This window comes from Lissotriton helveticus, chromosome 11 (assembly GCF_964261635.1).
Source record: "Lissotriton helveticus chromosome 11, aLisHel1.1, whole genome shotgun sequence".
Classification (NCBI taxonomy): Eukaryota; Metazoa; Chordata; class Amphibia; order Caudata; family Salamandridae; genus Lissotriton; species Lissotriton helveticus.
The window spans coordinates 40311837-40332001 of record NC_136072.1 but is presented as its reverse complement, the minus strand read 5'-3'; the positions used below and the strand labels follow the sequence as shown (position 1 = coordinate 40332001).

The window sequence follows — 20165 nt, the reverse complement described above, 5'->3', positions numbered from 1 at the left end:
TACTGTCTTCGATGAATTTGCATCATTCATGTTTTTGGAAGAGGTTCGTATGGCCCACCTAGAACATAAGAAAACGGAAAATTGGCATTCCATTCCACGTGTGGATGTATATCACATTGAAAAAGTTGAAACTAGGGAATCATATGTTTGGATTAATATGTTTACATGGACAAATATGGAATATATATATATGATCGCCACAATGGCGCAATTCAGCTGTGAGGTTGGTTGGGGCGAGATGTCGCCCCACTTTTGAAGAATGTTCTTATCCAGGTGCCATTTGGGCAGGGCACTCACCAATCAGCACGCACTCTGTTTGAATAATGGACAAGATTAGAGGAATCATGGGAAAATGGTGTGCATCCCACACCCCAAAAAGTCGAATGCTGCGGGACCCTGCCAGCCAAGTCAACACCGACTGTCTGATGGTAAGTGACCGGGTGGAGTGCATATCTCAGCTGGGGCGGTGGAGCCAAGGGGTGCCCGGCACAGATTATGGGCTGCACAGACCTGTACTTGCAGCTGACCTCGGCCTGTGGGTTTGCAAAGTGAAGTTTGTCCCAGAGAGCAGTCGGGCTGCTTTCAATGTTTACTTTAAGTTAGGGTGGCGGGCTCTGGCGACCCCTCACTTTGGCAATGCGCCAACTGTCAGTGCCCCTCCGGGAGCGGCCCAGTGTGTTCCCAGGCCAGCCCGCTGGATGACAGCTCCTGCCCGGGGTGTGACAGGGCGAGCCCGGCACCTGCGGGCGGGGACTGTTTACCTGCCCCCAAGCCGTGCTGCAACTATAGGGAGCACCTATCAGACTTTCCCGTCGACTCCACGTGAGTTTTGTGTCTGCTACTTATTTGGACTGTAATTATCAAACCGATCATTGTTTCTGCATAAAATTACCCTAAAAGGAAACGGTCCTCGCTAACCCCCTCCAAAAATGAAATCCGGACTCTGTCTCTAAGGCATCCCCGCCAGTTCCGTGTAGGTGTCACTAGAACCCGCTTCAGTTTGTTAGCAGTCCCTCTCCGCTCTGTACCCTTCCCCTGTATCTATTTTCTTGGCAGAAGTTTCTGCTCTACGTATTTTCACGCAGCTCTTTAGTTAGGAAAAGGTTTGAGGCTTTTTTTACGCATACAGACAGAATATGTATCGCATTGTATTATACTTTTTGTATAGCTCTTACTACCATTACGCTGGGCGCTGAGGATTATCCGCACGTGTTACATACAGGCTCCTGGTGTGTGTTAAATGTGTTTTCTTTGCTTTAAGCCTGTGCGAGAAGTGCTTCCACGTCATGCGCGAGGACCACCAAGGTGGGGCTATGGTGTTATGGAACGCAGAGCTTAGCTGTATCGAGGATGAGGAAGTGAGGTTCACATTTTTTTGTAACTTACATTATGCTGGCGGCTTCGCAGGTCCCTTTATTTTGTGATCGATCCGATTTCACTTGAGAATCAGTCGCAGTTTTAATGGCTTTGTTGAACAAAAGGGCGTTATTCCTTAATACCTTGCTTAATCACTAGATCCATTTGTTACGGGCGTACAAAATTAATATATACACCGACTTTTTAACTGCTGCAAAGATCCTGTTAATCCTATGGCATGCATAATTCGTACTGATTTTCGGTTGATTGGTTGGTATAACGGCGCTGGCCTCTGAACTTTTTATGTCTCTACAAATGTCTTCATTGGAACGGTTTTGTTATATTAAATGTCTGCATGGCAGTGAATAGTAGGTGTTTTATTTTAATTTTAAATGTAGTAGCATGAATGACTCAAATCCTCTCTCTCTAATCTTTGTACTGTGGACTTGGGCTTAGGCCTGTGTAAGATTAACCTGCATGCGTTGTCGGGGTGCAAGAAGGATCACTGTGAGAGATTCGAGTAGGATTGTGTTAGGGTTATCAATAGTATGATAATTTCAGTCTCTCTACAGTTGCTCTTTAAATTTCACACGTTATTCCACTACTTGTTTTTAAGGGTTGCTAAATATGCATTCAGCCAAGGTATTTAGGATCAAAAGTGAATGAGCGCTTGGAGGAAAAATCTATTATCTTGCCTCATGTTATGAGCCCAGTTATGTGCCAAGGACTACAGGCAATTGGGGAAGGGTTGGGGGTACTTGTGTTTTTCTTTCAATTCTGGTATATATAAGTCCACGTTACTCCTCGTTCTATTTGCTTTGAGCCTGCACAGTGATGGCAAGGTTCCTAGAAGTATGATTTTTTAAAACTGGATCTCTGTCATCAACTTGAAACCATCTTTTGAGTGCTGTCCCATTTGTAATAAGGCACATATAGCACTATTGCAATGGATCATGGTCCCATACTAGCTCTTTAACTATGAAGTTTTGATTTGGGTTGTCTGTGGGTTATAAATGAGTAGGTTCAGCTTGAATTTAGTAATATATATATTTTTTCTGGTTAGGACTTTTTAGGTCGAGGCTACCGTCGCACTGCGAAGTAGTGGGGGCGGAGCCGAAGATTTAATGACTTCAACAGTGGGGCTTTAACCCGCCTCTCTCTTCCATTGGCTAGCTTCGTAAATGGAGGCTAGCCATTGGAAGAGATGTGTGTCACTCGGGGCTGGAGCAGATTCGTAGGCGTTTCTTGCTTTTTTTTAAGCCCCGCCCTTTTTTGTTCGTCATTCGGAGGGGGGCGTTTACTTTTTTTTTTCTTTACAGGGCTGTTTTTTCGGCATTGGTAACGTCTCTGTTGCCGCTCCCGGTCCCCTCTGAAGACCCCCGCGTGGTTGTATCCTGCCCCCCTCCCGCTGTCCATTGTCTTTGTTCCCGTCCCCTCTCCCGCTGTCCGTGTCTTTGTTCCCGACCCCTCTCCCGCTGTCCGTGTCTTTGTTCCCGCCCCCCCTCCCGCTGTCTGTGTCTTTGTTCCCGCCCCCCCTCCCACTGTCCGTGTCTCCGTTCCCGCCCCTCATCCCGCTGTCCATGTCTCCGTTCCCGCACCCCCTCCCGGAGCTACTCACACAGACACCTGGAAACTTGTTTTAGTATTGTTGTCTCTGAAGCACACAGCCCCCGTCCAGGTGATTGCTGGCTGTGGGTGGAGGCTCGTCCAGAGGGCACCAGAGCAGGCTCACCTGGTGTGTTGAATAATGCACAGGGCATGCACAGCGCACAGGCCCCAGCCGCTCTGGGGTTCCCTTCATCGGATTCGCATGTATGCGGGAGGGAAGATGCAGCCTCAGCAACGCACATTTCATACCCCTGTATTCATCTAAGAGAACACACTTATCGCCGTTTTGTAATTTTAGTCGGTGTGGCTTGTCCTGAAATTATTACACGTGATGCTCAAGTTTATTGCAGGAGTGTATGTATGTCTGTCTGTGTGTCCTATCTGGGCGCCTCCCCCTGCTCCCGAGCCATGCGACCCTCCCCACTTCCCTCACTCAACCAAATTGGAGTCCCAAACCCACTCGCTGAAACCTCCGCTTCCCTCCCAACCCTCCACAAACAGCCCACACTAGCCGATCGAGCCCGGCAAAACCTCCATCAACACTGCTTGGCAAGCAAACCGTACCCCAACCTCCATGCGCTCGCTGCAAGGTCCGTCACGTGGCCATGGGCCCAGCCTCGGGTGCTGCCGCCCCCCTGCGCCCCGTAGAACCGCATACCCTCAGCCCGGCTAACCCAGGTCACTCCATCCATGTCACCTCTGAAGGTGACAATCTGCTCGGCACCCATCACCCTCCCCACAACCTCCCTTCCAATACCCTCTTCACCCCTCACAGACCGTGCCTGCCATGTCTGAGCGCCCGCGGCACTACCCAACCGGCCTCTGAAGGATGAAAGGCATTAGCATGACTACTCCTTCCCCCCCCCCCCCATCCCCCCCAGTCGCAAAGGTCCCCTGTGGCTACGGCCTTGCCCCTCCATCCGTCCTGCAACCAGACCCCTCACTACCTCCTCCCCAGCTGTCCAACTTACCGCCCCTCCCCCACCGCACCCCCGTCCGAAACAGTTTCCTCCATCCTGACCACAAACCTCCCGCAGCCAAAACAGCAGAAATGCGGCCCTCCAAGCGCTCCCCCTAACTTAACAACTAAACTCCTCGCTGCCTCCTCCCCAGGCTGCCTAAACACAGTGTCCCCCTTGCCCCTTTCCACATGAGCCCTTCGAGGAACCTCCTGGCAGGATATTATCCCTTAAATGATCTGGGGCCTGGGCACGGTGCACTTCATGCTGAGACGAGAGGGTGGCCGGGAACACCTTATTTAATAGCACTGATGTCTCCGATCTTTGAGCGCTTCTCTATGCATGTAGTGCAGGGACTCCCCCTTTATGCCTCACTTGGAAATATGAAACTGCCCAGGCTTTCAAAACCTGAAAGAGACGGCAAAGACAGCAGAGTGGATTGCAAGAAGGTACTTGGGAACTGAGTGATTTATATGTAGGAGACGTGTTGATTTCATTTGAGGAGGCAAAGTAAAAGCTCACCGCTGTTGAAACACTCCTTCGGGTCTATCTAGCAGTATGAATGATGACAGAGTGAGGTAAAACTTAAATTTTTAACTCGAGTCCGTGAAATAACTTAAAGAGCACGGGCCTCAGACTTGATAGATCTGTCTGCGTGTACCTCTTTATTTACTGCCTCAATAGTTCCACCACCCACTCATCCCCTACGTGCTTCTGACCGCCCGCCAGCATTTCTATACTGCCATTAGAAACTCCCGCCGTCTGGGACACAATTCCCCCCTACAGGCGCCTCCCCCTTGTCCCGAGCCATGCGATCCTCCCCACTTCCCTCACTCATCCAAATTGGAGCCGCAAACCTGCTCGCTGAAACCTCCACTTCCCTCCCAACTCTCCACAAACAGCCCCGCTAGCCGATCAAGCCTGGCAAAACCTCCAGCAACAGTGCATGGCGAGTAAGCCGTACCCCATCCAATGGTGTGGAATTTTATTAAATATCTGCTAGTTAAAGGGTCACAATACTTCAAAACTCTGTGTCCTTATAAAACAAATCCACTTATACCTTTCGTACAATCTACCGAGGTGACAAATTACGGCTGCGTTCATATTGTATCGGAGCTCTGATAATACCTCTCAGATTACACTAGGGATCATTGTATCAAGGGTTAGATGTTAGTGTTTCGCCATTTTTTCAGAAATCTATGTACAGAGGTTGGAAAGCAATATTTCCAGGGTTGGAACGCACTGTGAATCTATAAATATCTACCAATGCATGTTTGATGGTATTCGATAGCTCCACAGTGTTCTCTTTCCACACTGGAAAAGGTTGGATATTTTGACAGGACTACACCTTTTTTTTCTGGGTGGGAAAGTGGGCGTACAGTAAAAAAATGTGTACTCGCTGGAAACCCACAACCCACACCTGCAGTGTGAGAGACAGTATTGTGAGACAGCATTGTGTGTAAGAAAGACAGCAGTGTGTGAGAAACCACAGTGTGTGTGAGAGAGACAGCAGTGTGAGAGAGACAGCAGTGTGAGAGAGACAGCAGTGTGAGAGAGACAGCAGTGTGAGAGACAGCCCCGTGGGTTCCCCTCATCCAGCAAACATGTCACCCTGTGGCTACCTCCCTTCATCGTGAGTTCTCTTCCTCGCCCCATCTTCACTCCCGGTGGCTACCTCAGACCCGCTTTGGCAGCGCACTTCCCTCCAACAGTCTCCCGGTCTCTCTTCTCAAAGAGAGCCTTTCCCGGGCACAAGGCCACAGACTTCAGAAATCTGAAAACATCTCCCATGCAGCTGGTGGGAGCAGCTGCCTTCCTGCAGGTCTGAGGCAGCGGAAAGGCCTCGGCTCCCCCTTCACCGCCGGAGGAGGGGGCCTGAGAGCGCACGTGCTCCCTGGACAAGGAGGTCACAGCTAAGAGAGGCCCTGGCAGAGAAGGCCTGACACCCCCCCACCCTAGCTCATGAACCACTCCTCCCAGTTTCCACCTGTTGGTCGAGAGAACACCTTGCCATGGCGTAGGGGGGTGTCAGACCCCCAACAGCTGAATAAGGCGGTCACGGCCCAGGCAGGCTTTGACATATAACATCTGGGCCTCCTTTAGAATGGCATATATCCCAGAAAGTCCAGAAACTGATAACTGCACAATTATCCCCCCCCCCTGACCCTCCACTCCACTCCCGTGGAGGTTACCCGCACCTCTTCCTCTACCCCCTCACACTTAGTGAAGTCAAACCCCAGCACTATTGCTTTTCTTGTTAGCGGAATATGCATGCATCCTGTCGTATCTCGTCCTGCACCCCACACTTTTCTTGCACAGGCAGCGAAATGCAATGCAATAGGTCTCGCATTGCCGAGAGATTAAGCTATTGGCATTGTAAATGACAATGCCATTTATTTATCTGTTTTCAAAACCAACGCATAAATAAAAAGTTTGACATTTACAATGCCAATAGCTCTAACTTTTGCAAAGGCGAGACCGTTGCATTGTAAATGCTTGTTAATATGCGTAGGTCACCCCTACAGCAGGCCTATCGAGTTCTAAGGCAGGGTGCAGTACATTAGAAAAGTAGAACATGAGTTTAACATGTTCTAGGAATAAAAACCCTCAATTGTTGTTTTTACTGTGAGAGAGAGGAAGCCTTTTTGGTGAATACAGTCACTTGCAGAAAACCTCAGCTTTGCTAACTTCTGAACAGGACTTCCAAAGTTAGTTCTTCAAGGTACCATACAACTTGTTACATTACGCCTGGCTTGACACCTAAGTTGAAATTAATGTAACTTGTTGCCCCATGCAACTTTTAGAAAGTTGCCACCCTGTTCTCTAGTTTTTCCAGTGGCCAGTGAGACAGAGAGGGGGAAACACTGGCTGAACAGTGTTTTCCATGGGCGGGAAGCCCACAGACTGCCACACCATTAGAACGGGCTACTGAGGTCCACACACCAAGAAAGTGGTCCTGATATATTGGGAGTGTGCAGAATACTACATTCTGCGATAGGCAGAAGCCACACTTTACAGGAAGTTGTCATCAGGTGGGAGAAAGCCTGGTAGCCCATTGGCTAGTGACCCCTAACTCCCCCAAGATAACTTTTTGGACATAAAGGGGGCACCCACAACTCAGATTGTGCTTGACTGGAGAAGAGGACTGAAGAAGGACTGCTCTACTGACCCTGGAACAGGTGAAGAAGAGGCTGCAACAAAATCAGACTGCACCTGCTGATCCTTAGGTGAGCGAGGAAAAGGACTGTGTCCACTGTGTCCTGCTACTGGAGGAATCACCCCCTAATCCCAGCCAGAAGCTGAAACTCCAGGAGTCAGTTTTCTGACTTCTTGTTTAAAGCACAGGGCCACTAAAGCTGTAAAAGCCTGCTGTGGTGAATTAGTTGCCCAGATCACCTAATTACGGCTGGGCAGACAAGAGACCAGGCCCCGACACTCAAAAGTTGCACCTAAGTCTGCTGGACCCGGGAAAGTCGCAGGACTGCAATTTGGTTGCCTAGATAGGGAGTTACTGTCAAAAGATTGAAAACGCTGCACCTACTGTGCCGGGCAAATAGTAGTCCAGTGATGACTGGACATCTGCTGATCCTGGGAGGAATTTGAGGGACATTGACCCCTGTGACCAGAACCACCTCACCTGGACCATGGACGAAGGAGTAGCTCAAAGAGGTCCCCCGTTGACTGCACCGCATTATCAGCATCCTTCAGCAACCTGTTTCTCTTGCAGCAGGACCACTCAATAGAAGTCACTGGCAAGGGGCCACTGATGCTGGAACTGGACTGAAGACTGCTTTCTTTGAGAAGGTAACTGCTTCTTTGGACCTTGTTGGTCTCCTTGACTGGCTCCCTACTGGAGTTGGTTGCCCAAGGTAATACTAAGAAACTGCATTAACTTCTAAAAGTTTTTCTTGAAACCTTTTCTAAGTGTCAAATACTTTTAATTTCCCAGTGCTTGCTTGTAGTTATGTGAAAAGTCCTGATTTATTGTTTCTTGTAAAATCTATATCTCTGGAACCCGCCTTTGATATTTTCTATTTGGTGGCCATAAAATCATAAACATATACTACCCTTATTATAAATAGGTGTTGGTTTTCTTGAGTGTCTACTTCAATTGTTTTGGTGATGTTTAAATGCCTTACACATATTCCTTTGTGTAAGCCTGACTGCTCAGAGCCACAGTTACCCAGTGTTGAGCTAAGGTTTAATAAGTGAAACCTGACTGGTCATAAAGGGGTTGGTAGCATATTTCATGATGAGGTCACTCAACTATACCACATAATACACCCCATATCCTCAAATGATGTCTAGGGCAAAAACACCTGAGTACATTACCCTCAAGAGGGTCCTGATGGTTTTTACAAACTTGTTGGATAAGCATCCAAAAGTAATGACACAGGTGATTTTGTCCGGAGGCTGTTTGCTTGTGCGTACTAGAATACTTTCCCTCTGGGAATACCCTGTTCTTTTCATGGATCATCTTACTGGATAGTTGGAATATCCTCTCTCTAGTAATTTCAATGAAAGGGTATTCACCTCTTTCAAGTCTAACACATTCCCTAAAAGAGAGTCCTCAAAGGCCGAGGATCGTAATTATAAAATTCTAACAGTACAGTAAAGTTTGATCATTACAGTAAGATCTCGGTTATCAATGCATTTGTTACTGCTATGCTATGTGAAGTAAAAGTAAGGTTGTGCATTGATGAGCCAGTCATGAAGATATAATCAATATTTCTTTCTCATGTCTTAATGTTAAAAAGGATTCACAGAGTTCATATACACAATACCTCAAGAGCCTCTACAAAGAGATTGGAAAATGTTGGTGTGAAAATGGTTCCATGGATGTACCTTTGCGTAGTAATTGTAATTGTAATAGCAATAGTGATTACCCTCAATCCAGAAAAATAAATTGACGAGAGCAATACAAAGCAAATAAATTATGAAACAGGTAGGTAATTGCAAGGATCCCTTTCTTTATTTAATGAGGGCCTCTATCGCCTCTATGCCCCTTCCTGCAGAATATTAGTGTATAAGGATTCAATGTCAAGGGTGACTAAAATTTCAGTCAGGTGGTTAAAATATAGGTCCCTAACCAAACTGATAAAATGTGTCTTGTCCTTCACATATGTTCTCATACTGGCCACCATATCTTTGATAAACTATTCAATGTATCTAGCCAGTGGCTCTAAGATAGAGCCACAGCTTGAGAGTATTGTTGTCCCTGGAAGTTTGGAAGCATGTTTGTGTACTTTAAAAAGGGTGTATAATACTTGTGTTCTCGTTAAGGAATTCAATATCACTCAGGAAACCATCTAGTTTTGCCCGCTGACTCACAAATATGAGCACATCTTGAATCTCCACTAACTGATTGAGATCAAGACATGTATAGCGTTGGCAGTAAATCCCATGGTCACTTTGTTTTATCTTTAGTCACTTTCCCTCCCTCTTTATCGGAACATTTAATAACACTATTGTTCTTATATTTATTATGCATTTCTTTCAATCATTAAATCAATCAACCATTTGTACAGCGCACTACTCACCCGTGAGGGTATCAAGGCACTGGAGGGGGTGGGGGTGCAGCTACTGCTCGAACAGCCAGGTATTGAGGAGTCTTCTGAAGGTCAGTAGGTCCTGGGACTGTTGGAAGCGGATGGGGAGCGTGTTCCAGGTTTTTGCTGTGAAGTGGGAGAACTATCTGCCGTCAGCGGTTGCTCGATGGATGCGGGGGACCGTGGCGAGGTCAGCGGAGGGAAGATGGCCGTTTGGGGTGTAGAAGGTGAGTCATTCGTTCACGTACGCTGGTCTGGTGTTGTGGAGTGCTTTGTGAGCTTGGGTGAGGAGCTTGAAGGTGATCCTCTTCTTGACGGGGAGCCAGTGCAGGTCTTTCAGGTGGGCTGTGATGTGGCTGTGGCGGGGGATGCCGAGGATGAGGCATGCAGAGGCGTTCTGTATGCGTTGTAGTTGTTTCTGGAGTTTGGCTGAGGTTACCAGCATGGAGAGGATTGCCATAGTCAAGCCAGCCGCTGACGAGGACCTGGGTGACCGTCCTTCTGGTTCCGGTGGGATCCATCTGTAGATTTTGCAGAGCATGTGGAGGGTGTTGAAGCAGGAGGAGGAGACGGCGTTTACTTGCTGGGTCAAAGACAACGCTGAGTCCAGAATGACCCCCAGGTAGTGCGTGTGGTCAGTGGGCGTCGGTGCAGTCCCCAGTGCGGCCAGCCACCATGCATCGTCCCAGGCGGAGAGGATGGATCCGATGATGAGGACCTCCGTCTTTTCTGAGTTTATTATTAGGCAGCTGTTTATCATCCATTCGCCTATGGCCTTCATTCCTTCGTGGAGGTTGGATTTGGCGGTGGTGGGGGGCCTTGGTGAGGGACAGGATCAGCTGGGTGTCATCCGCGTATGAGATGATGTTGAGGTCGTGTGATCAGATGATGTTGGCGAGCGGTGCCATGTAGACGTTGAAGAGTGTTGGGCTAAGGGATGATCCTTGGGGTACGCCGCAGATGATCTTGGTGTCTTTAGAACGGAATGGGGATAGGCGGACACTCTGTGTTCTGCCGATGAGGAAGGAGGTGGTCCAGTCCAGGGTTTTGTCGCGGATCCCTGCGTCATGGAGGCGAGTGCAGTGGGTGTGGTGGCAGATGGTGTTGAAGGCAGCTGAGAGACCCAGGAGGATGAGGGCTGCGGTTTCTCCATTGTCCAGCATGGGCCTGATGTCATCAGTGGCGGCGATGAGGGCAGTTTCGGTGCTGTGGTTGCTGGGAATGGGAGCAGGGAGATGGGCCGGAAGTTCTTTAGGTCCTTGGGGTCTGCCTTGGGTTTCTTGAGTAAGGCGTTGATCTCGGCGTGCTTCCAGCCATCCGGGAAGATGGCGGTCTCAAAGGAGCAGTTGATGATCTTGTGAAGATGGGGTGCGATGGTGGAGCTTGCTTGTTGAAGATGTGGTGTGGACATGGGTCAGATGGTGAGCCAGAGTGGATGGTGTTCATGGTTTTGAGGTGTTGTCGTCGGTCCAGGAAAGCAGGGGGTCGATATGGCTGGGGGGTGGTGAATCTGGGGTGTTGGTGTCTCTCTGGCCGGCCTGGTTGCTGAAGCCGTCGTGGATGTCTGCGATCTTGCAGTAGTAGAAGGTGGCTAGGGAGTCGCAGAAGTCTTGTGATGGTGGAATGTCATTGGAGTTGGAGCTGGAGTTGGAGAGTTCCTTCACAATGTTGAAGAGCTCTTTGCTGTTGTGTGCGTTATTGTCATTGCGTTCTTTGAAGAAGGTCCTTTTGGCGGTTCGGATGAGTTGATGGTGTCTGCGGATGGCACTCTTGTAGGCTGTGATGCTGTCCAGTGTCTGGTCATGGTGCCACTTCTTCTCGTGCCTGCGGCAGGCCTGCTTAGATGCCTGGAGGTCGGCGGTTAACCAGATGGCTTTTCTGTTGGTGCGTCTGTTTGAGGGTTTCTTGATCGGGGCGAGAGTGTTGGCGCAGTTGTCAATCCATCGCCTGAGGTTGCGGGCGGCGGAGTCGGTGTCGGTAGTGTCCGTTGGTGGGTTTTGGGTGAGGGTGGTGACTAGCTGGTCTTCAGTGACTTTACTTCAGCTGCGGTGGGGGGCCCGTTGTGTGTGGTTGTGCATGGTGGCTTCTCGAAGGTGAAGTGGACGCAGTGGTGGTCGGTCCAGAGGAGTTCGTGGTGCGGCTGAAGGTGACCTGGTTGCTGGCGGAGAAGATGGGGACGAGCGTGTGTCCGACGGAGTGGGTGGGAGTCGTGACAAGCTGTTTGAGTCAGAGGTTGGCGAGCAGGGTGGTGGAGTTGCTGTCATTGGTGTTCTCGAGGTGGAAGTTCAGGTCTCCGAGGAGGATGTAGTCCGGTGATGCAAGAGCGTGCGTGGTGACAAAGTCGGCGATGGAGTAGCTGAACTGTGGTTGGGGACCGGGGGGTCTATAGATGAGGGTTCCTCTGACGGTGGTGTTGGTGTTGGTGTGGATCTGGAAGTGCAGGTGTTCGCAGCGCTCAGGGTGTCGTTGGTGCTGGTCAAGATTCTGAGGGTGTTTCTGTGGACGATGGCGATTCCTCCTCCTGTTCCGTTGGGCGTGGTCCCTGCGGGTGATCTTGTAGCCGTCAGAGATGGCTGTGGCGATGTCGGGTGCCGAGGAGGGGTTTATCCAGGTCTCCGTCAGGAAGGCGACGTCTGGGGAGGAGGAGTCGAGTAGATCCCAGAGTTCAATGGCATGTTTGCCGGTGGAGCGGGTGTTGAGTAGGGTGCATCGGAGGGTGTTGCGTCCTACTCCAGTGGGCGTGGTGGTGGTTTGGGGGCTGATGTAGTTGCAGTTCCGGCAGGTGAAGGGTCCTTGGGTGTGCTTCGGGGTGGGCTGGAAACAGGTGTGTGATCTACCGGTTTTGAGTGCATGGAGGGTGCAGGCGTCGTTGCGGCGTTGGTCGTCGTGGCGTTCGCAAGGGCCAGGGGGTCTGGTGTTGGGCGTGGTCCAGGCGCGGACAGGCGCAGACGGGCTTGGCTTAGGCACGCCTTCGGCCGCCATAAGAAGGGGAGGTGGGAGGGAGGAGCAGCTGGGAGGTGGGAGCAGGACGAATGGGCGAGCAGGGGGGGCGGGCCGCAGGGGAAGCAGAGACAGGAACAGGAGAGCAGAACGGGCAGAATTAGCAGAAGGGAACAATAATAGTACAAAAAGGAATAAAAACAGATTACAGCGCAGAACAGAGATCAAAATCACAGCGGGCAGACAGGGAAAAAAAGGGGCTGTGCAAGCGCACAGAAACCTACGGCCCACCACTGGCCAACAGGGATGAGGCGCAGGTGGTAGCCTGCGGGTGGAGAAGGGCCTCGAACTTACAGTAGACGCAGCAGCAGCGAGTTCAGGGACACAAGCACAATAGGTGGTGCTGTGCGGTGTGGGGAGCGACCTGCCTGGAACAGAGTCAAGGGTCGCTCTCCTCACCGCGCAGTGGCTGCCATAAGAAGGGGAGGTGGGAGGGAGGAGCAGCTGGGAGGCGGGAACGGGACGAATGGGCAAGCGGGGCGGAGCCGCAGGGGACGCAGTGGTGGGAACAGAAGAGCAGAGTGGGCGGAATTAGTAGAAAGGCACAATAATAGTACAAAAAGGAATAAGGAGGAACAAAAACAGATTACAGGGCAGAACAGAGAGCAAAATCACAGCGGGCAGACAGGAAAAAAAGGGCCAGTTGGAGTACACAGAAACCTATGGCCTACCACTGTCCACCAGGGATGAGGCGCAGGTGGTAGCCTGCGGGTGGAGGAGGGCCTCAAACTTACAGCAGATGCGGCAGCAGCGAGCTCAGGGACACGGGCACAACAGGTGGTGCTTTGCGGCATGGGGAGCGAATTGCCTGGAACATTCTGCATTTCTTTCTGCAAACTAATATTACAAGGGTAAATGTACGTTCCTGATTAAAGGCATATAAATCTCTCAAGACCAAGGTTTCAAGGATATCACTTCTGGGGGCATTAATGTTAGGCTGAATTGAACGTAGAGCAGATGAGGAGACCAGCACCATCATGGGGTATTTCGGTGTCATGCTGTGTAAGAAAGTGTATCCAAACAGGTAATCCTGAGCAAATTGAATCATATCCGATCTGTGGGGGTGGTGCTGAAGTGTTTCCCACACCCTTAGTTCCACTGGCACTGATTGTTCCTGTATTGATCCTGTATTTTAGGTTTAACCATATCTGTTGTATTGGGATTAGCTCTTCTTATAATACAGGGGTAACGCATGTCCCAATAAATATGCCCCAGGATGCAGAAAGAGGACACCTGTTAATCCCCCACCTGTTTGAAATCTGTGTCATCATCTCCTTATCTAGAGAGTACTTGTGGGGAGCAATGATAATCTGCCTAGTTTGTCCGGATTCTGGATTATGGGTCACAGGGTTTATTTAGTCATGTAGTTTTGTGATGGTGCTTGATTTGTGCAACACAATGCAAAACATAGCTGTGAGTTACCATACTTTAGACCACAAGCACAGTGCAAAAGCGCTTTGCGCCATGCTCATTCAAACATTAATATATGCCATCATGTTTTCTGTTCACTTGAGTTCTTGCATTGGCTTTCTATAGTAGACTGTATTTGCTTTAAGATGGCCTGCCTAACCTATAAATTCCTAAATCACCTGACACCAGGCTACTTGTCCCCTAAAGCGTGGCCCTTCACACCAGCACAACAACTCTATATAAAATACTTACAGTTCACTAATGCTTCACTAATCCTGGAGGACCTAATAGAATGGTCTACAAAAAATAAGCTGATTCCTATGAATCAAACCGGATTTCGCAAGGGGTTTGATACAACAACCAAAATACTTGCTTTGACCATGATTGCAGAAAGGTGTAATCGTTCGAATTTAAAATTAATGCTCTGCTTTATTGACTTTAAAGCAGCTTTTGACAGCATAGAGCGAAGTCTATTGTGGTGTAAATTGAAGAAAATGGGTATCCCAGAGGTTTTACTGTGTGCCATTATTCAATTGTATACGGGAACATGGATACGAATAAAAATTGCAAATGGTACGAGAATTTCAAGGAAAATCCACACTGCAATAGGGCTAAAGCAAGGCTGTGTATTAGCCACCCACTTATTTAAACTTTTTATGGCGGATCTTTCAATAAAATTAAATAAGATAAATGCTCATCCCCCTCGTCTAGGTCCATTGCCGATATCACATCTTTGTTACGCTGATGATATAGTCCTACCCAGCCAGACAGGAGTTGGCTTACAAAGATCACTAAATGAGCTAATGTCATTTGCGAAGGTCAACGCCTTGGAAATTAATATAAAGAAAACAAAGGCGATGACTATTGCAAAGCGGGCAGGATGCAATTTCCCTGTCAGGCTGGAAGAAATAACATTAGGGGTAGTTGACAACTACGAATATCTAGGTCTGTACATGATCGTTTAAATTTCAAAAAACATAAACAATATTTGGAAGCAAAAGGAAATGGTCTAATATACGCATTTTGTGCCCTTTCAAAAAAGTTAAAGGGTCCATCTTTAAAGCCCTTACTTGATGTAATGGCCGTCAAATTGATGCTGACAGTGGAGTACGGAAGCGTCGTTTTACATGGAACAGATGCTGAACTGTTGGATAAGATTCAAGTAAGAGCACACAAAAGGGTCTTAAAGTTACCGCACACTGCGTCACAAGCACATGTGAGGTTGGAATTTGGCTTTATCCATCAAGGGATTGGAAGAAATTATGCATATGTCAAGATTTGGTATAGAATCTGGTTGAGTCGAGCAAACGTTTTACACGATGCCTTGTGGCGAGCCCAGAAAGAAGATCAGCACTCCATTTATGGCAAGTTTTTGAAGTCGGCTATGGAAGAAACAAAGTCTAAAGAACTTTGGGCACAGTTTCCCTCCTTTCCCGTTTTTCGTAAAATGGTAAATAAAATAGCGAAAATACATGCATTAATAGAGGATAAAAATACATTTGCAAAGCGGTCGCACGCTTAGATGGTAATACTTGAGTACAACATACTCATACTATCTAAAAAAGGAAATTCACGGCCACCAGGTTTGGGTTATTGCCAAGTTTAGCGGATCATCCCAAATTGAGATACAATGGGTCCACATCATGTACATTATGTGGCACCGAGAAGCAAGACCTTATTCATCTTATTTGTATATGCCCTGGCTTAAGGCAGATCCGTGTGTGGCTTTTGAAAAAGATATTTATTGAGAGAGGCATTAGGTCTTGTAGAACTGCAATAATTAAGGGTTTGGACGCAACGGATTCCCGTCTAAATTGTAAGAATATGATATTTTTGATACAATATGAACAGATAATAATGAAAAAGGATAACAAAATCACCATGCCATTGCTGGGGTAGTGCTTGGCAAATATTAACATGAACTGTTAGTAGGGACAGCATCATTGACTATAATAGTGGGACTAAAACAAGTAGCAATGGAAGCCCTGCTTTTTTGATAAACATATATTGGGTTAGGTACATCGGTTTTTATAGATTAGATTATAGATTAGATAGGTTTTTAAAAAAAAAGATTGTTTTGTTTTAGCCAAAAAGTTATTAACACGGTATATATATGTATGAGATCACTTTAATATAATCTGTTGAAAACTTTTGCAAAATTTTAAGGAAAAGAGAATATAAATTATTTCAATATTGTTTGGTTTTTATTAACTGAAACAATAAAGATTTCTATTTCTATTTCTACTTACAGTTCATTTCAGAACAAGTGTGGATGCTCGTTGAGTTCACACACATCCATACAACCAGTTTTCAAAAATATAAGAAATGGATTATTATATGTGGTGGATGCTTATTCACCACAAGTAAAAATGTCATTATTCTTGTTAGGTCCAGTAAGGGTTTCAGTAACTTAAACCTGAGTTCAATCCCTGGTAGCTGTGCAACAGAGCAAGAAAATGTGTAAAGCATCTAGAAGTACAAAAACAGTTAAGGCAAAATCATAACATAGCATAACATAAAATACATTTTCAAAGTTTGAATTCAATTTAAGCGCCAAAAAGCGCAAAGTTCTTACAGCTGACAACTGGTCACGCTAGACTGGGATAAAGGTAATGTTTAAGGTCGACTGCAATGGAGTGTGGGTCAGATATGAAGCCTAGGTAGGTCCCAATCGAAGAGTTACAATAGGACTTAGAAATATTTCTGGAAAAAAGGTGGTTGTTGATGAGTCACCAATGGTGCAAACTGGATCTGAGTTGAGGTTTGACAATAGTGGGTTGCTGAATAACGCTGTCCTGATGCAGTTGTTGATGAAGGCAGGAAAGCTCAGAGCAGAAATTGATCTAGATTCAGTTCTGAAGATTTTGTTTCCTTTTACTAAAAAAAGATATAGTAAACGGTTTTCATGTTATGTTAACAAGTTTATAGAATGCAATGGTTGCCTATCTGACAAGCACCCTGGCACAAAAGAAAGAGCGTACTAGCTAAAGGCCTCAAGGCCTCAAGGCCTCAAATCTGTGCATAGAGCCAGGTCTTACACTTTTTTTTTAATTATTGACATCAGCCACATTTCTGATTTCCAAAAGAAAAGAATTCAAAGATATTGCAGCTAAGTAGGACAAACATCTCCCTAAGCGGATACAATGAATGTGGGGGAGAGCCAGCAAGTGACTGGACGAAGGCTGTTGTAAGTCTGAAGGCTGGTAGAGTGAATAACCTGCACAAGCATGAACTGTATTACAGATATGCCATTCATTCATTGCATTGTGCTTGTCTGGGCCTCTTCCTAATAAATCCATTGACCTTTGCCATTATAATTGACAACATGCATAAATGCCCCATTTATGAATTCATGTATCTATAGGTGTTGGCACAGCCACTGGTCACAATTGGAAGCAGCAGAGACGTGCAAGTACAATCATGCTGCGCAGCCTGGGCATTGGGCAGAAGAGCATGGAGAACCTAATACAAGATGAGGTGCAACACATGGTAGAGTTCCTCACCTCTCAGGAAGGTTGGTATATGGATCAATTGGATATATTAATTTAATACATCTCTAAAATGTTCTGCATTTTGAATTGCACCTGGCACTTTTCTGGACCATTTAGAAGATTTAATTTAGAGACTATTACAATCATGCGTGCTAGTTTTTTTATAAACTAAAGATGGATGCACCAGCCCTTTTACAATGCACACATGACATAGACATAGACATTTTAAAGATAATATAGCTCATGATTCTCTAGATTTATTTCCACCAATTCAGGATTTGTGAGTGTCCCTCTGTGGTAAAAAGGGTGAGGAAAGTGTGTATTTCAGGGAATAGGAAGTTGAGTGCCCTATGAGAAAAGTACAAAAAGAACAGATAATGGACAGAATGCTGAATTAATCAAACATTCACCCCCAGTCACAGATCTGGGTTGAATCCATTGTTACTCCACTATTGGAGCTTTCATAGATTCACATGCCTGAATCATTCCCCGTCGTCGAGACAGGAGTCTCGGGTACATAAAAAAGCAATGTTTAGTTGTATAGCAAACTGAAAAGAGGCCTAGGCCCATTTCCCTTTTGCAACCCATAACCTTCGTTATGTAAAAGAGACCAAACTTGTCCTTGGACCAATCAGAGTTCCTCGCCCTCTAGTACACTCCTGAGAGAACCTTTTGCCCCTCAGTATTTTCTACCGCACGTTGTACTAGGGAGTCTTCTTTGAGCTCTGCTTAAACTCTGTCTTTTCAGCCTTTTTGAGGAACTTTGTTCTTTCATCTTCAGTTGGTTTTGATAATTCTTTGAACTATCTTCCAGTACATTCTTTTAGGAGTGTCTTGAAAGAGAAGTAGTGTCTATTTAGAGCCTGTGCTACTTGTTCAAAGAAGAGGCTCTACACTGATGACCCTCATGAAGACTGCATTTACTGCCTATACCCTGATCACCAGGCCAAGGACTGCAAGGTATGTCGCACTTTCTCTAGTAAGACTCTTAGAGATCGTGAGCGACGTCTTTTGATATGGCTTCAGAAGATAAAGGCCAGAAAGGAGGTTATCTATAGTGACAGCGATGAGGGATCCTCCTCTACTCATTCCTCAGGGGAACGTCCTGGGAAGGCCCTCAAAAAGACCACTCATGGGTCTTCTGGGCGTAGTCCTTCAAAATCTCCCCAACCTAAGGAAAAGGAGAGTAAAGGACACACTTCTGGTAAGAAATCGTGAAAGGAATCTACTTCTGAGCCATCAAAGTCACCTCCTCAGGTCAATGAGCCCTTCAGGAAGCCGTCTTCTATGCCTCCTGAGGAAAAAGCTAAAAAATCTGCATCGTCGACGGGATCGTCGACGAAGAAACCATCGCTGTTGACGACGAAGATAGAGGTGAAGAAAATTGCAAAGTCACCATCTTTGCCTATTGTGGTGTCGACGACGTCAGCGTCGACAGTATCGTCGACACCGGTAACATCAACGACAGCAGCGATGACGATGGCAGTGGTGACGACGACTATGTCAACAACGGGATCGACGTCGACGGTGACGACGACGGGGTCGTCGATGGGAACATCGACGACGGTTACTATGTCGTCGATGACAGAGATTGTCTACGCCTGGTGTCAACGACGGCATCGAAGACAGTAGTGTCAACGGCGATCTCCACCACGGGCTCGTCGACAAGAGAAATTCCAGAAAAAGAGCTGATTATCTGTGAGAAGGGGATTTTGCCAGAAGTCACCTCCCCGTGCAAAATTACTTCTCTGGTTCCATCGCATCTACTAGAGGAGGAGGATTCAGAAGAGGAGGAGGATGACGAACCCTTTGGTTATGCCAGTAGGCCATCACAACTACAAGTAAAATGCCAGGAAGATGATTACGAAGAGGGATATGGAGAGACCCAGAACCCCTCACAGCAATACTATCGACAAGGGTACCAAGAGGAAATGGTTGCTATGCCTTCCTCCATGATGATGGATTTCCAGTTTATGCTGACAGACTATAGAAAAATATTTCCGCCAACTATAGCCTCTCAGGAAATCCCCATTTCACACCCACGCTCTATCCCTGCTTCTCCAGTTAGAAGCAGAGAGTCACTACAGGAAATTACGCCACTAATACCTCAAGTTCAGCACCACCAGGATCCGGTTACCACAGACGATGATGACCAGGAAGAGGGAGAAATAACAGATCCAAACAAGGAATGGGATGACTACCTAATCCCATGGATTATCGGTGGATATTGGTGGATTCCATAATTTACTGGAAAGAGCCGTGAAGAGATTCCAGCTTCTAATGTTTACGGCACAGATGGAATGCTTCCTCTATGATTTTAAAGAGCCATACCATAAGTCGGTTCGGTCCATACTGATTGTCAACCATGTGTGGGAAGAAGGCTTGAAGGTGATGAAAACACCGGCAACTGTTACACCTGTGCTTGCTAGATTGGAATAGAAATATAAGACCCCTTTGGATGCACCAGCGTGTTTAGTGGGCCACCTTAAACCGGATTCAGTAATTTCCCAGGTGATGCAACAAAAATCTAAGAATCCATCAGCGCCTATATCTGCACCTCCTGACAGGGAAGGAAGACGTTTAGACAATGCGGGGAAGAGGTTTTCCTCTATGTCAGCTCTCCTCGTTAGAGCAGCGAATGCCCATGCCATTCTGGGCAGATACGACAGGCAGATGTGGTGTGATATGGCTTCATACAAAGACCTCATTCCAGAGGACAACAGACAAGAAGCGAAAAAAGTTCTTCAGAAAGGAAAGAGGACTACGGCTGAAGTCATCGACTGTGCGATGGA

At 47.1% G+C, this 20165-nt stretch overlaps 1 protein-coding gene across 1 annotated transcript in view; it reads left to right on the top strand.

Annotated features, from left to right (window-relative positions):
* LOC144790964 (cytochrome P450 2J5-like) overlaps nucleotides 1-20165 on the top strand; it is a 466984-nt gene that overhangs the window by 85917 nt on the left and 360902 nt on the right. The window contains exon 3 of the mRNA XM_078665581.1: nucleotides 17247-17396. Within this exon, the coding sequence (XP_078521707.1) occupies nucleotides 17247-17396 (150 nt within the window). The remainder of the gene's footprint in view (nucleotides 1-17246; nucleotides 17397-20165) is intronic.